This window comes from Balaenoptera acutorostrata, chromosome 14, assembly GCF_949987535.1.
Source record: "Balaenoptera acutorostrata chromosome 14, mBalAcu1.1, whole genome shotgun sequence".
Lineage (NCBI taxonomy): Eukaryota > Metazoa > Chordata > Mammalia > Artiodactyla > Balaenopteridae > Balaenoptera > Balaenoptera acutorostrata.
In genome coordinates, this window is record NC_080077.1 from 21,585,842 (window position 1) to 21,600,682 (window position 14,841).

The 14,841-nt window shown below is 37.1% G+C and overlaps 1 protein-coding gene and 1 non-coding gene across 6 annotated transcripts in view; one reads left to right on the plus strand and one right to left on the minus strand.

Annotated features, from left to right (window-relative positions):
- Window positions 1-1,081: 1,081 nt before the first annotated feature.
- PHACTR2 (phosphatase and actin regulator 2) overlaps window positions 1,082-14,841 on the minus strand; it is a 264,651-nt gene continuing 250,891 nt past the window's right edge. For all 5 annotated transcript variants that reach the window (XM_057527662.1, XM_057527666.1, XM_057527663.1 and 2 more), the window contains one exon: window positions 1,082-7,295. Coding sequence is in view for 1 of the 5 variants with exons in the window: in XM_057527663.1 (XP_057383646.1) it covers window positions 7,280-7,295 (16 nt within the window). In the remaining 4 variants the exon portion in view is untranslated. The remainder of the gene's footprint in view (window positions 7,296-14,841) is intronic.
- On the plus strand, window positions 11,060-11,132 carry TRNAW-CCA (transfer RNA tryptophan (anticodon CCA)). The gene has a single exon. It is a non-coding gene; the product is annotated as a tRNA-Trp (tRNA).

Below are 14,841 nucleotides of genomic sequence, written 5' to 3' on the forward strand. Positions count from 1 at the left end.
CAAACAATTTTAAGTCAGGCAGAGTTGAAATTACAGGCAATTAGAAAAGCTGTCTTATTCTTGCTTTACAGGTGAGGACTCTGTGAGCTGTTAATTTAAAAATACTGAGCACTGTCTGAATACAATAGAAATTGGAACAAACTGAAGCTGGGAATTTCCCAATGATTTTATTGAGGTAACTTTTCCCAATTTTATACATATATGCATTTATATATACTTAAGAAAGCTAAACAATGTTCTAAGGCACTTGGAATTGTGCACAGCAAAGTATCCTACAATATTATACAACTACATAAAGCATAATTTTGCTTTTTAAATAACACAAACACCAATACGGAATAAAAAAGATAATACATAGTCTTTCTTTCAGGTTACAATAGTGGAATTACATATACGTATGTGTGTATACTTGTAGATATTTATACCCACATACTATAATACAGTACAGGTTTAAGAACAACAACAAAAAAAGAGAAACCGTCATGTAATCAGTACACAGTTCCAGTTATTTATAGTCACAGATATTATACCTGTGTAATATGTAGGGTTAGATCACTCCCTGGAAATTAGAAATCATTCAGTCAGTCTGATAACGATCACAGCTTACCATTCTTATCACTTTCACCAAAGCTTGAAATAACGAAAAAATGCATATAGTTCTTTATATAAAAATCACTGTTACACAGAAAAAAAATGACTAGTTTGAGTTTTTAGTAGGTACTAAATCTGGTGAAATTGGTGCAGAATGTTTTGAACACATTGGCACATTTCTAAGCCACAGAAGAAATATTTTAAAAAATAAAAATAAAAATTAGTGCCTATATTTTAAGTGATGAAAGTGGTTTGACCCTAGATTCATTCAGGTTGTTTTTGAATGCGAGTTAGCATTGCCATGGCGATTTCTTGTGGAAGTTCTCTAAGCAATGTAATACATAGTCAAACTATAACAAAACATCCAGTTAGGGAAAAGCCCCCTAAATTGGCAAGTGGCACAAATATTTTTGGCATTTTAACATACCACAAAATTGACCTGAGGGTGGAGTGGCATTCTGCCTCATTTACTCCCTTCAATTTATTCTTAAAAAAAAAAAAAAAAAAGTATTTCACAAGAATTCTTAAGCACCATCTAAAAATTCACAATATAATCACCTTTATTGACTGAGTTGCTCTGCTTCAAAAAAGATATTTAGAAATTTTAGTATTGAAAAAAATTATAGTGGTTAACTTAATTCGATCTGTTAGCCACAATACATCCAAATAATTTCAAGGCATATTTACCATTCAGTTTTGGAGATAAAAAGTTATGAAAGGAATAAGTATGTTTATGTACTGTTAGTATAGTATAATAATGTTTCACCTAGGTAAAACTCAGTTTGTGTATGATCATCGTTGAAGTATGAACAATATGCAAGCAATCCACAGCTCACCCATGTTTCCTTCATAATTTAGTATTCACAAATCTAAGAAAAGTCGAATTGCATGGCTATATTTATGCAGGGGGAATTCAAGCATGTGCATGTGAATTAAATGCTTCTTTAATAGGATAAAGAGGCAATTGTTTGGGAACTCATGGGATGCAGCTTACCAGGTGAAAACTAATGGTGATTTTCATAGACCAAGAGTTTTGTTTATGTGGATTGTTAGCTGTCGTGTTTGTGGTTAAGCCATGCAATGATCCTCAAGACACTGACAAGGATTATGACCAACAGTGTAGTTCTGAGGTAAAATTGTGAGGCAAAAAAAAACAAAAAAAGTGTGCTTCATGTGAAATCTCCCCTTTAAGTACATACAGGGACTAGCCAAGCGACTATGCCTGTCAGAACTGCCTAGGCTAACCCATAACCTCCTCCCTGAAGAACTGGTAAACTAAAGCTGCATCAGAAGGCTAGAAACAAAAGGCTAGAAAAATGATGGGGGAGGAAACTACTCAGGGCCCAAAGAAATGCAAGGGAGTCAAGATGATATTTTGAGATAGACACTTTTTCCCGTGTCCTCAAATTGCAGTAGACAGTGGCATTTAAGGGAGGAGGTACTGCCCTCCCAGAAGGGCATCTGAACATGGGGGAGCGCTTTTTACTTTTCGTATTTACAATGGCTGGGCATACAACTGGCATTTAGGCAGCAGGGGCCTGGGAGAGTAAACATCTTGCAATGTGTGGGACATTTCTGTACAAAAAGAATTGCCCAGCTCCAAATGCCAACAGTACCCCACTGAGAAACACTGATGGAGTGCTTTGCTCACATGGGCAGCTGTGCTAGCAATGTGACAAGCTAAATGACATTTTTTGTGCAGTAAATCCTAGCATAGCTAAAAATGACCCTTGCCTATAGGGTTGGCTTCCGGTGGGAATAGCTGCTATAGGATTCTCTCTTTTTGCCAGAAATCTTACAGCGTGTACAGTAGGATTTCTTAATTTGGGATGAACCTGTCTTTTTTTTTTTTTTTTTTAAAGGAATTCCTTTATTTTTATTATTTATTTATTTATTTATTTTTGGCTGTGTTGGGTCTCCGTTTCTGTGCAAGGGCTTTCTCTAGTTGCGGCAAGCGGGGGCCACTCTTCATCGCGGTGTGCGGGCCTCTCACTATCGCGGCCTCTCTTGTTGCGGAGCACAAGCTCCAGATGCGCAGGCTCAGTAGTTATGGCTCACGGGCCCAGTTGCTCCTTGGCATGTGGGATCTTCCCAGACCAGGGCTCGAACCCGTGTCCCCTGCATTAGCAGGCAGATTCTCAACCACTGCGCCACCAGGGAAGCCCTGAACCTGTCTTTGAAAAAGCATAAGTGGGCTATTTTTTTCAGTTGTTTTCTAGAAATGTTAATGGTGGTTTGTATTTCCATAAAGAGCTTAAGCTTAATGATTACAAAAAGTAAGTGGAAAGTGAAAATGAGAACAGGTTGGGAGTATTCTACCCTTGTCCTACCACACTTTGATCACTGCCAAATTATAATAATGCCTCATGCTGCTCTTTGAAACTTGGGTGTCAACTATCTGGAGATGTGCTTTCTCTCACAAAGATGGTCCTATTAATTTGATGATTACTTTTGCTGTTGCATTCCCCTCTAGGACATATTTCAGCTCCAAAAGTTCATTCTGCTTTAGCAAGTAAAACAATGTGACATACGCTCAAATGCCCAATAGTGGAAGATCAGCCAGTTCAAGTGGCCAAGGGAAAACTTTGTAAATAAATTGCATCTTAGTGGTTCCTTAGTGCTCATAACATTCTCTAACAATGTGAAGAAATTAATTATTGTCTCAAAGTATATACTTTCACTAGTAAGATTAGGCTTAATAATATGATTGGATCTAGGAATGTTTAAGCTATCATACCGATGAAATGACATAAGCTGATGTATCTTGTACTAGCTTGTTTCCATCTTACCTATTCTGAGAACGATTTCTCACTCTGTGTGAAATGTGCTGCTGGGACGAATTAAAGAAATAATATGACATTTTTGAAGAGCTTTCACTGTTTAAATGTGGAGATACTACTATGTGATAGTCAAGTTTGCTTTTTTCTATTGTGAATACAGTATATTTTGTGAAAGTTGTGTCTGATTCTATTAAGTATAAATACAATGCCTGTTTTTGTGTTAAAATGTGGTACACATTAGGATATGCAATGTTAATGCAGATTTTTCTCGCTTTTAAGTGTAAGTTACTTTATTTTTTTTAAGTGCCAATGCAGCACTGAATTAACTGCAGGTTGTAAAACCTGAGTTATGGGTTTTAAGGATTTCTCTCTCATTTTCAATTTTCGATGATTATTGAAGGGTGTATTCAATTTCTCTACTCCCTTAAAAAGATTTTCACTGACATTTTAGAACTTTCTACAAACAATATATTTACTAACATAAGAGAAAGATAAGTGATTACAACATTATGCTAATAAAGGATATGAAAATGAAACCAGAAAGTCGGTTTTTCTGGGTAAATCAGATAGACAAGTGTGCTTTTTTCTCCATTTAAAACAGCTGTTCAAATACCCAAAATAGTTCTCTGAATATTATAGATTTCATCTAAATAATTTTAGGAATTATCATAAAGGTAAACTATATTGAACAAAAAGAAAATGCTAGACATTTCACACCCGTAGGAAATTATCAGGCAGGGCTGCCAAAAATTAACACTAATCACCGGAGAACTAGTTTTGTCAGACTAATTGGTTATGACCATGAAGATGCTGATAAAGCTAATGGCATCTTCTTACTACCTTACTGTTACTGTTCTTTTTCTCCATTTTAAAAAAGATGGAAATGGCCACTTTGGTTTTTACAGTCTGTCTAGTTTTTTCCTGCCTGTGACCTTTCTGGAGATGGATTTGTTCTCTTCCTTAATCACATCTTAGGGACCCAGGAAAACCACTCACTTCTTTCTTCTATGTCAGCCTAATGTCGCACTTTAAACAGGAAAAACCCTGGTGTTGTATTACAACAACCCAATTCACATACACATTTATTTTTATAGAACCGTAGCTTATCGGTTGGATTGCAGAAATGCTGGCATTAGGCGGATACATAATTCTATGGAGGGTGGTCCACATCTTTGTATCCTTTTAGGGCTGCCAGGCAAGAGACCACTAGATGGGCTGCTGAGGTGGATATGCAGTGTTTTTGCCTTTTAAAATTAGCTACTGGGGATATGGGGATATATGTATACATATAGCTGATTCACTTTGTTTGTTGTATAGCAGAAACTAACACAACATTGTAAAGCAATTATAGTCCAAGAAAGATATTTTAAAAAAGTGAATAAAATTAGCTATTAAAGTAGAGCTTCATTCTGCAAAATATAGCTTAGCTCATAATCCTTCCATTCTTTCCATAGCTTTTTATTTAAAGGATCATTCTAATGAAATAATTTGTGGTTCCAATTCTTAAAAATTAAACTAGTAGTGGTTAATTTTTTTGACTTTTAAACTTTTCCCTAAACATGTCAATCACTAGAAGAAAAAGTATGGGTAGTTCATAAATCTGACATATCATACAAGGAAAACAATATATTGAGGGACCAGAGTTTCATTTTTGTACCGAGTGCATCTCAGTGTAGGGAATTAAAAAACTGCATCACATGTACTGCTAGTGGGAAAAATACTGTTCCTTTTATCAACCAAATAGAGACTTTCCATGATATGTATCTTGAGTGATAAAACAGTGATAAATGTCTTATATTTACCATTTTTATAGGGGCCTTGTGATTAGAAATTAAAATGATGTTCTAAGATTATAAGTATAGAAAATTAAAATAACACTATATTCCTTGGTATTTTTCCCAAGACACTAAAATGACAATAAAACAATATCATAAGGAAAAACATGGCTTCAGCAAAAAACTGGAACATAGTTAATACCTATGGCTGGATTTAAACACTATGAAATGGATAAAACTTCAGCCAGAGAAAGACACTTGGGCATGCAGAAAAATGTTTTCAAAACAAAAATATGTCTTACGCTATCAAGGAAATGACAATAGTGTAGAATTCTAGGTTTATTTTATTAATGCATATAGCTGAGTACAGCAAGAGGTGCCAGGAACGCTGGCTACTTTTCTTAGTTATAAAATGGTCCTGGCTTTTTGTAATAGGCTAAGTGGGACCAAATTTTTGTTTTATTTTTGAAGCAAAATCATCCAATTTTAAGTGGTTCTTTAAAATGTAAATGAATGGCAGGATCCAAATTTGTCCACCAGATTAAATGTTTGCTTTTCGGTTGAAATAGAAAATTACAGTTTTCCATATCATGCACCAGAATCATTTCAGAAAATCCTAGTCCGAACTCTGAGAATAAAATAAAGTCTATTTAGGTCTTGTCTTGTTGTTATACATCTCATGTGTTTTTAAGAAAAGGGGCACAAAACAATCACGAAAGAACAATTAAATGCAAGGTGGTATTTACATATGGTCATATGTACTTGGGAGCAGAAGCCATATTATGCCCGTGACTCCATGGAAAACAGTAAGATGACAATAGAGGACTTGTTAATGTAAACGATACTGACTGTAGGCTCATAGGGAAATCTTCCATAACTTTAATCTCACTGATTATTTTGCACTGAAAGTCAATGTTATATTTATGGATGCAATCTGCAGACTCTTAAAATATCAAATGAGGTTCTCCTCACTTACAACTTAGCAGAAATTTTCCGTTCTTTTAAGTCTTTGGGTGAGTATTTTTTTAATCCATGTGCTTTATTTTTTTAATAGCAGCAATCCAACTTAATGCAGCATGGAAAATAAGTAGTTCTTTTCATTCCTATTCAGAGCTAACTGCTGGCAGAAAACTTGCATTTTGCTTAAGTTTTAACTTTGGATTCAGACTTTTTAAAAAGGTGCCATGATTGTCGATATTATCTTCCTTAGATCAAGTGTGATGGTTTCAACTTTGGAGATAATCAAGATAGGGAAAGACCAAAAGATTTATTTCTAAAGCCTGTTACAGATTTATAGGGTCGAATAATTACATCTGACTTTATTCCCAGTCCTATAATCCTTGTGGACGGTTGGTACATTAGGTAAGGCGTATTAAAAAAAATGTAAAGTATGTATAGCTATGCTACTTAAAGCATGCAACAAAATTTGGGTAAGCATGCTTATTAAGAGTCAGTAAAAGCCTCTCGCATTTAAGAAAAAGATACATGAAAACACTCAGACTCATTTCTGGCAACTGAATTCACTGGCACAACAAAAAATAATGGTACGATACTGTACCAATATAATGATGAAACAAGAATATTCTTCTAGGGTCAGGTCTTTTGGAAATCCACCTTGGGTGATTAAACTCCCAAATCCCTTAATAAGTTCTCAACTACCAAAAGCCTACTTTGAAAATACCTTTAAGCTTCCATTTCTTCTTTTCATTAACATAATGAAGTACTTCTCTTGCTTTCTGATTTTCAACCCCCCACCCCTCTCCAGTGCTCAGAAATTCCATTCCCCATTCTTCTTTAACTCGCACTCTTAAATGTGGCTTCTCTGGCAACAGGGAACCAGCGATTGTCTTCTGCTCATCTTCTTTGATTAAAACTCCTGATGAAGAATAAGTGGCGTAACCATGGTATCCCTTACCATCAATCCACATGCTGGACAGCAGAGCCGCTGCACCCTTCCCTTTGCTTGTTGGCCTATCCGGGCTGTATAGGTGGGGAGCACGTCCCACACGCTTCCTTCACCCCAAGTTAAACGGAAACATACACATTCAAATCCCAGTGCAATATCAGGTTTTCAGGAAGCGAGGATTCCCCCCCAAAGATGATCAGTATGTTTCCAAAGAGTCCCGCACTTCATTATGGACGATGAAACCTGAAATATGAAACAGAAACTCTGTGAGATGGTAGAGAAACACAACTCCGCATTCAGTGAAATGCGTAAGTTACAGCAATGTTTATGATCAAAGGCAGCTCTAGCATCCCGACCTGAATTACTGTTCTAAGTTACTGTCAGAACAGGATACCGTTATAAACGTCACGTGGGAAAGCAGAGCCAGCCCCTCTACAAAAGATGCTGGTTGTATCATCCGGGATAGGGAGCAATCAATACACAAAACAGCACTATTCTGGAGGGTCATGTTCTGACCTATATGGAGCAGAGTGAGGTGTTTCATAAAGGATCTGGTTACACCTGGTTTGTCATTATAAAAGGAGAACACCATCAAATAGTCACTATTTCATTAGTTTCAGCCTCTCATCACCTCTTGCTCATGACTCCAAATGTATTGATACTTTCTACACCTGAATTTCCAAATGCCTGCCAGGCATTTCCTTCCAAATGTTCCACAGACAACATACTAAGCATGTGTACAGCTATACAAATTACCTTTTCTTGTGAACCTGCCTTTATACTTTCTATCTTGTTAAATGTTCTATCTTTTAAAATACTCTCAGTCTAGAAACCTAAGATTGCAACTCATTTCTCTCCTTCACCCTTCATACCCCATTAGTCACCAAGTCCTGCCCCGACTGCCTGTCTCTGAATTCATTCAAGCCCTCCGCACCTTTTGCTGGCACTACTTTAACAGCATGCTAGCTAGCTGGCTGGCTTCATGTCCTTCATGCGAGTTCCCGAACATTCCCTGTGATTTTGTAGCCCTCTGCTTTTGAACATGCTCTTCCCTTCTACTGCAACCCCCTCCCTTCATTTTCCATCTATGTTTTCATATCTGAGATCAAGGCCAAAAGCCATCTTCTGCAGAAGGCTTTATCTGATCCACCTCTTCAGCCTACTTCAGTGATTCAACAATTTTATGCAACTCTATTTAGCATTTCATCTGCCCAGACTCCAAATTCATTTCCCTGTCTCAGGCCCATGGATTTGGAGGTCAAATCTATGCTCCACACTGCCACTGGCATTATTATCATAAATACTGATCCAGTCATCCCAGTTCTTTGTTAATATCACTGCACTGTTCCCCACTCCTGACAATATAAAATTTAAATGTCTTAGAGTGGTGACTGAGGATCTTTAGGAGGTGGCCCAACCCATGTTTCTAACTCCACCACTACTCCCAAAGTACCTGAAATTCCAATCATTTGCCCCCCAAATGCTCTCTTTTTCCATTACCCTTTCTTGCCATCTCTACCTCCTACAATCTTACTCTGTGAGTTCCCCAAACTCCATTTTGTCCACCTCTCAGGAGAGCATTAATTACTTTCTCTTCTGTGTACCCATAACGTTTGGTTTATACCAGTTATTGATCACTGTATGTATGTGTGTGTGTGTGTGTGTGTGCGCACGTGTATTGTATAGATGTGCATCTCCTTTTAGATCGTGAGACGCTGAGGAAAGACTTGGGCTTATTCACTTTAATATACTCACAGAATACAATATCTAGCTTATGGTACTACTTAATAAATGTTGCTGTGTTGAATCAAAGCATTAAAAAATGAAAAAGACATAAGAACAGATGAAACAAGACTGGCCATAAGTTGCTAATTGGAGAAGCTGTGTGAAGGATGCATGGAACTTGTGATATTACTTCTGCATGTTTGACTTTCCAAAAGTCAAAATAAAAATAGGATATACCAAGTTTTCCAAAACTAGCAAACCATGTTGTGACTAAAACTCCACCATGAGTTCAATTCTCGACTCTATCCTGACCACAACCTTGGGCAGGTGTGTGAACCTCCATGTTCTACATGTGTTAAACAGAGACAACATTACTGTTTCAGTCACCTGGGCTTTCTTCCTGCCCGCTGATCATGCAAAATTCTTTAACGTCTCAGACCTTTTGCACCAGCTCTTCCCTCTACATTAGCTGACCCCCTTAGGGGGAGTATTTTCCTCTCCCCCAACAGTGTTGATAGCTCCCTCTTGTCATGTAAATCACAGAATAAGTTTTATTTCCTCAAGAGACCCCTTCCTTAGCCATCCTATCCGTATCCACCCTTGTCCTTTGCACACGTCCTATTTTTTCTTCATAGCACTTAGCACTCTCTGAAATGATCATGTTTATTTATTCGTTTACTTACTAATGGTCTGTCTCCTCACTAGAACATAAGCATGTGAGAGTGAAGACTTTGACATGTTCTAAATTCCCAGGGTCCAGAACAGAGTCTGGCTCACTCTCTGTGCTTGATAAATATTTGTTGAACACATGAACAACTGAGTACATATACACAGGTGCACTTAGTTATTTGACCACTTTTTCTATAAATAATTCTATATAACTGAAGACTTCAATCTTGAGACTCCCTGACATTAATTACAACTCAATATATACTAATCTATGATACCCATCAGCACATTCCATCATGCTTTCTAGGAAGAGTCAACCATAACCTGAAGAAAAATATGGAAATTCTATACAAATATTTCAAGAGTAACTGAAAACCTCTTAAATCAAACTTTTTATATAAAATGTGAAAGAAAGAGAGGCAGATAATAATAATAATAGCTAACTGTATTAAATTTTACTATGTGCCTAGCACAATTCCAAGTGCTATACATATATTACTTCATTTAATCCTCAAAATAATCCAATGAGGTAGGTACTCCTGTATCCCCTTTGTGCAGGTGTGGAAATTGAGGCACAGGGATGCTAAGTTATGTACCCAAGGTAGAGAGCTGGTAAGCGGGCACGCTAGGCTCGAGACTCTATTCTTAACCTACGCGAGACTATGAGATCAAAACATGCCTTCATCCATGCTTTCATTCAAAGGGTATTTTCGGTGTCCTCTGGGCAGAATGGAATGGAAAAGGTAATCAGTTGGATTTCTACATCTGCCAGCTTTGATCCCTTTTGACCAGAGAAAAGTCCTGGTTCACATTTCCAGGCTACACTTTGATTGCTACAGTTGTCTCAAACACATTTGCCTTTTGCCATAAAGGAAACTAGATGAGAATGGGCTCAGGACAAACTTTGCAATTACTAGAAAAGCAAGCCCAGCGGTGTCCTCAGGGATGAAATGAGAAGCAGCTTCCCTCTGTGCAGAACACAGGAGCAACGTCCATACCACACAGAGGGAGCAGGAGCCCTGGGGGCCCTGACAATACAAACGTACTGCACCTGCAGGATCTTCTCACCATGAACTATCAAAGGTCCCTCTTTGTTAGATTTTTCTTTTTTCTAGGAATTAAATACAAACTCATCTAATTTAGCAACTTTTTTAGGCCTCTCCAAATTTGCTAGATTTAATACACTAAACATTCCATAATGTCCTAATCTTCGCTTGGTCTTGGATTCAAAGGACAAGTGTGGGGAAGGCTGACAAGTGAGCCTTTCTCTTCTCATCAGTAATGTCTCTGGGATGAGGAAGGTAAATTAAGAATCAGATTGGGCAACAAAATGAGTAGCCAGTGGACCAGGAGAGATTTAGAACCTTTTAAAGCCCAGCATTTTCCTGGAAAGTGTCCTGCTTTTAATTTCCAAAAATTAGCAGGACACTCCAATTTGCTACTATTTGCCCATGGATCCATTAGAGAAGGAGTTCACAGACTGGATTTTGTTGGAAGGTCAGGCCATCAGCACAGCTTCTACGCTGGCGAAGAAAAGAAGATGACTAACCAATACTGTGACTGCAATAATATGCTGACAAAGCTGCAGGGGTCAGAAATGCTACCTCAGGACTTCCCTGGTGGTCCAGTGGGTAAGACTCCATGCTCCCAATGCAGGGGGCCCAGGTTCGATCCCTGGTCAGGGAAGTAGATCCCACTTGCTGCAACTGAGAAGCCCGCATGCCGCAACTAAGAAGTTGGCACGCTGCAACTAAAAGATCCCACATGCCGCAGTGAAGATCCCGTGTGCCGCAACTAAGACAGTGCAGCCAAAATTAAAAAACAAAAAAAAAGAAATGTAACCTCCCTTCATATGCGCTGCCCAGATCTGGTCAAAAAACCCATATATTTTCTTGCACTATCCAATCAGAAAAGGACATTTATATCCTATTTAAATTAGGCATCTTATCTTCAAAATCAACTCTAAAATTTTATGGTTAGAGGTCCTGAAAATGCAAATTATTCTTAAGTTTGGTACTACTCAGTGGTTTGCATTCATTTTAAGGTACATGAAGTTCAGCTTTACCTCAGGGGAAGTTTGCCTATCTGACAGAATGACAGTTTTGGCTTTAGGCTTCAAGTTGATGAAGCAATAAGTAGGTTTACTGTGCTCTCAGGATACTTAAGCTTTTCATCCACCCTTTTTTCAGAACTTTCCTGAAACTCAAATTTGAAGTTATCTATATTTTCTTCTTCTTGTTAAAACTGCAATAAATCTTTCTTACTTTCATACTGTTGAGAGGGAGTGAATAGGAGGAAAAAGCTAATTTTAAGTCATGGAATTCAGGTAAAGATAGTTATTTTCCATAACAGTTCCTCTACAAATTAATACATAAAAATTTCCTCATCTTCCTGTAAATTCATTCAGATAATATAAAATATGAAATTACTCACAAAGTGTAAAATATTACTTTCCTATAATTTCCTAATTGATATATACAGAAATCCTGAATAATTCATTTCCCCTTTACTTAAAAGGGTTTAATGGTCATGGCACATATACTTATGTTAAACAAATGAGGAGACTCTCCTAAACCACTGTTCCTTGTTCAACCGAAGTCAGATGACATGCTGGATGGGATTTTGTTAGTCTGAATAGGGACCAACTCCGGTGGTCGAAGCAGCATTTTGCAATTCTTTTTAGTTTCTGTCCAGGTAGCAAATAAATGGAGCACCCAAGAGAGGATCACCCAAGAGAGAAATGAGTATGCAGAAGCAGCTTCCTCATTTCTCTGTGGAGGGCCCCTGAATTAATGTTTACTGAGGTCACAGGTGTAGTTCCTGCCATGTCACATTTTGATAAACCTATCTAGAAGCTCAAAGAGTGGTTTAATTTATCTGTAAATCCACATTGGATAGTAATAACTTAAGGTGGCACAGAATGAGAAAATTTCTTTAAATACACACACACACACACACACACCCCTCAACACAGCTACATTAGGAAATTTGAAAGGTAGAGAAAAGGAAAAAGAATACCTATAGGCTCTCTCTATAACAAATCATTAAGAGTTTTTTTAATAAGGTTTGGCATTACTTGCATTTATTTCTTTATTTACATTGAAGTACAGTTGATTTATAATACTGTTGGAGTTTCAGGTATATAGCAAAGTGATTCAGTTATATATATATATTTTTTCAGATTATTTTACATATAGTAGTTTGTATCTGTTAATCCCATACTCCTAATTTATCCCTCCCACCCTCCCTTTTCCCTTTGTTATCCATAAGTTTACTTCCTATGTCTGTAAGTCTGTTTCTGTTTTGTATATAGATTCATGTGTATTATTTTTTAGATTCCATACCTAAGTGATATCATATAATATGTGTCTTTCTCTGATTTACTTCGCTTAGTATGATATTCTGTAGGTCCATCCATGTTGCTACAAGTGGCAATATTTCATTCTTTTTTATGGCTGAGTGTTTTAACGTTGTTTCTTAATTTTTCTTCTATGCATCTGAATTTTAAAATAAAACAAACCACTGCCATATATATATATATATATATATATACACACACACACACACACACACATACCCACACACCTTTAGTCAGTATCTGGATTTTTCCACTTAACATTATGCCAATAATCTCTTGAGGCCCATTTTGACCCTAAGAGTTGTCAATTTAATGATCCTTTGCTTAATATAATAAGCAAATAATTTAAAAGCTAATAAAATTATATATATGAAAATGCTACTTTGAACACTCTAAGAATGTTCTTATTTACAAAATTCAAAGTTTATTTTTAAAAGCAATGTTCTCTCTTGATTATAAATCTGATACATGTTGACATTTTTAAAAATTTAGAAATCAGAAAATATCCAAAGGTTATAACTAACCATAGATCCTACCACTCAGCTGTAACCATTTTAAAGTTTAGTTTTTACGTAAATTTTTTTCAAACAATTTACATGTCTTTATAATTTAGAGAATTATTTTAAATTGTAGAAATCCCATTTACTATGGAAAGGGAAGTGGGTTTTCTTTGCCATGGTGATCTGTTTCCAGAATGCAATGGCCCCATTTAATAGAACAGTGCCCATCAAATGGTCTTCTGGGTTTTGAACAGTAGGCTGGGTGGGCAGCTGCTGAGGGGGAGAAAAAACAGTCTGTGGCTGGATAGGCAGCAAGTGTTCTAAAGAACAGAGGTTAAAGCCTGGTACCTTGCAGGCCAAAGGATGAATTCTTATGGGGACCACTTATCCTCATGTTTCTCACATGACCCTAGAATGCATTCCAATTCCAAGAGCCATCTGGAGAAACTGGGGGAATCAGATGAAAGAGTGGATCACTACAATCCCTCTTCAGGTCAAACATGCAGAGAACGTGCTCCAGGATGGAGTTTTCAGAGGTGTCTTCTCGGTACAGGAAGAGCAGGCGTGCCACCGTATTAGTGCCAGCACACTATTCACGAAAAGCCACCATGATGGACTCCTCATTTACACAAAGAGGACTTCGGAAATGGATCCTTCATTTTTTTCTCTTAAATATTTTTTTCTTGACTAGGCAATAAGTCCTTATGTTTCAAAAATTCAAAAGGTTCGTAAGGGTGAATAGTGAAGTCTCCCCCACCATGCCTGCCCCAGTCATCTGATTTCCCTCCCAGAGGCAACCAATGTTATCAGCTTTCCGTGACTCTCTACAGAGATACAGAAGCAAAGGAAGCTATGTATAGGAATGGATCCTCCAGTGTTGACTGATACATCACTGTGTGGGAGATCATCACTAGATAAAGAGGTGCCTGGGCAGAAGAAGCAGGGCTGTCTCAACCTTTTTATGAACCACTCTAAATCACAGGCAGTTAATAGGTTTAGATTTTGAAGGGAAGGCTTACTTGATATAAGGAGATAACATCTGGCACTAATGAGAAAGGCTAATAAGTGAGCTGCTCTCTATCTGGGTTGCATTTAAATGGCCAGGTCATGATCCGTGGCATGTTTATTCCTTCCAAGGGTAGCTGAGACTAAGGGCACCACCATCTCCTACATGAGCAATTCTCTAAATGTAAAACATTATCATATGTTTGTATTATTTTGATAAGACTCAGCAGTATTTACCAAACCTTTCACCTTTTAAAAGAAATACTGAAAACAACTTAAAAAATCATAAGTATTATTTTTATGTCTCAGAGCCTAAATATTTCTCTACTGGAATACAATTCTAATGATGTAATATAAATTGATGGAAAACTCACAGGAGACATTTGCTTTACTGCCAAGTTCTAAAGAACACTTAAGCAAGGAATATTTGTCTTAGTGATATGAATATTTAATTTTTCCTTATCCAGAAATTTAATTTTCTAAAAAACTGAACTATAATTGACTTATATATGTTTCAGATATACAACATAGT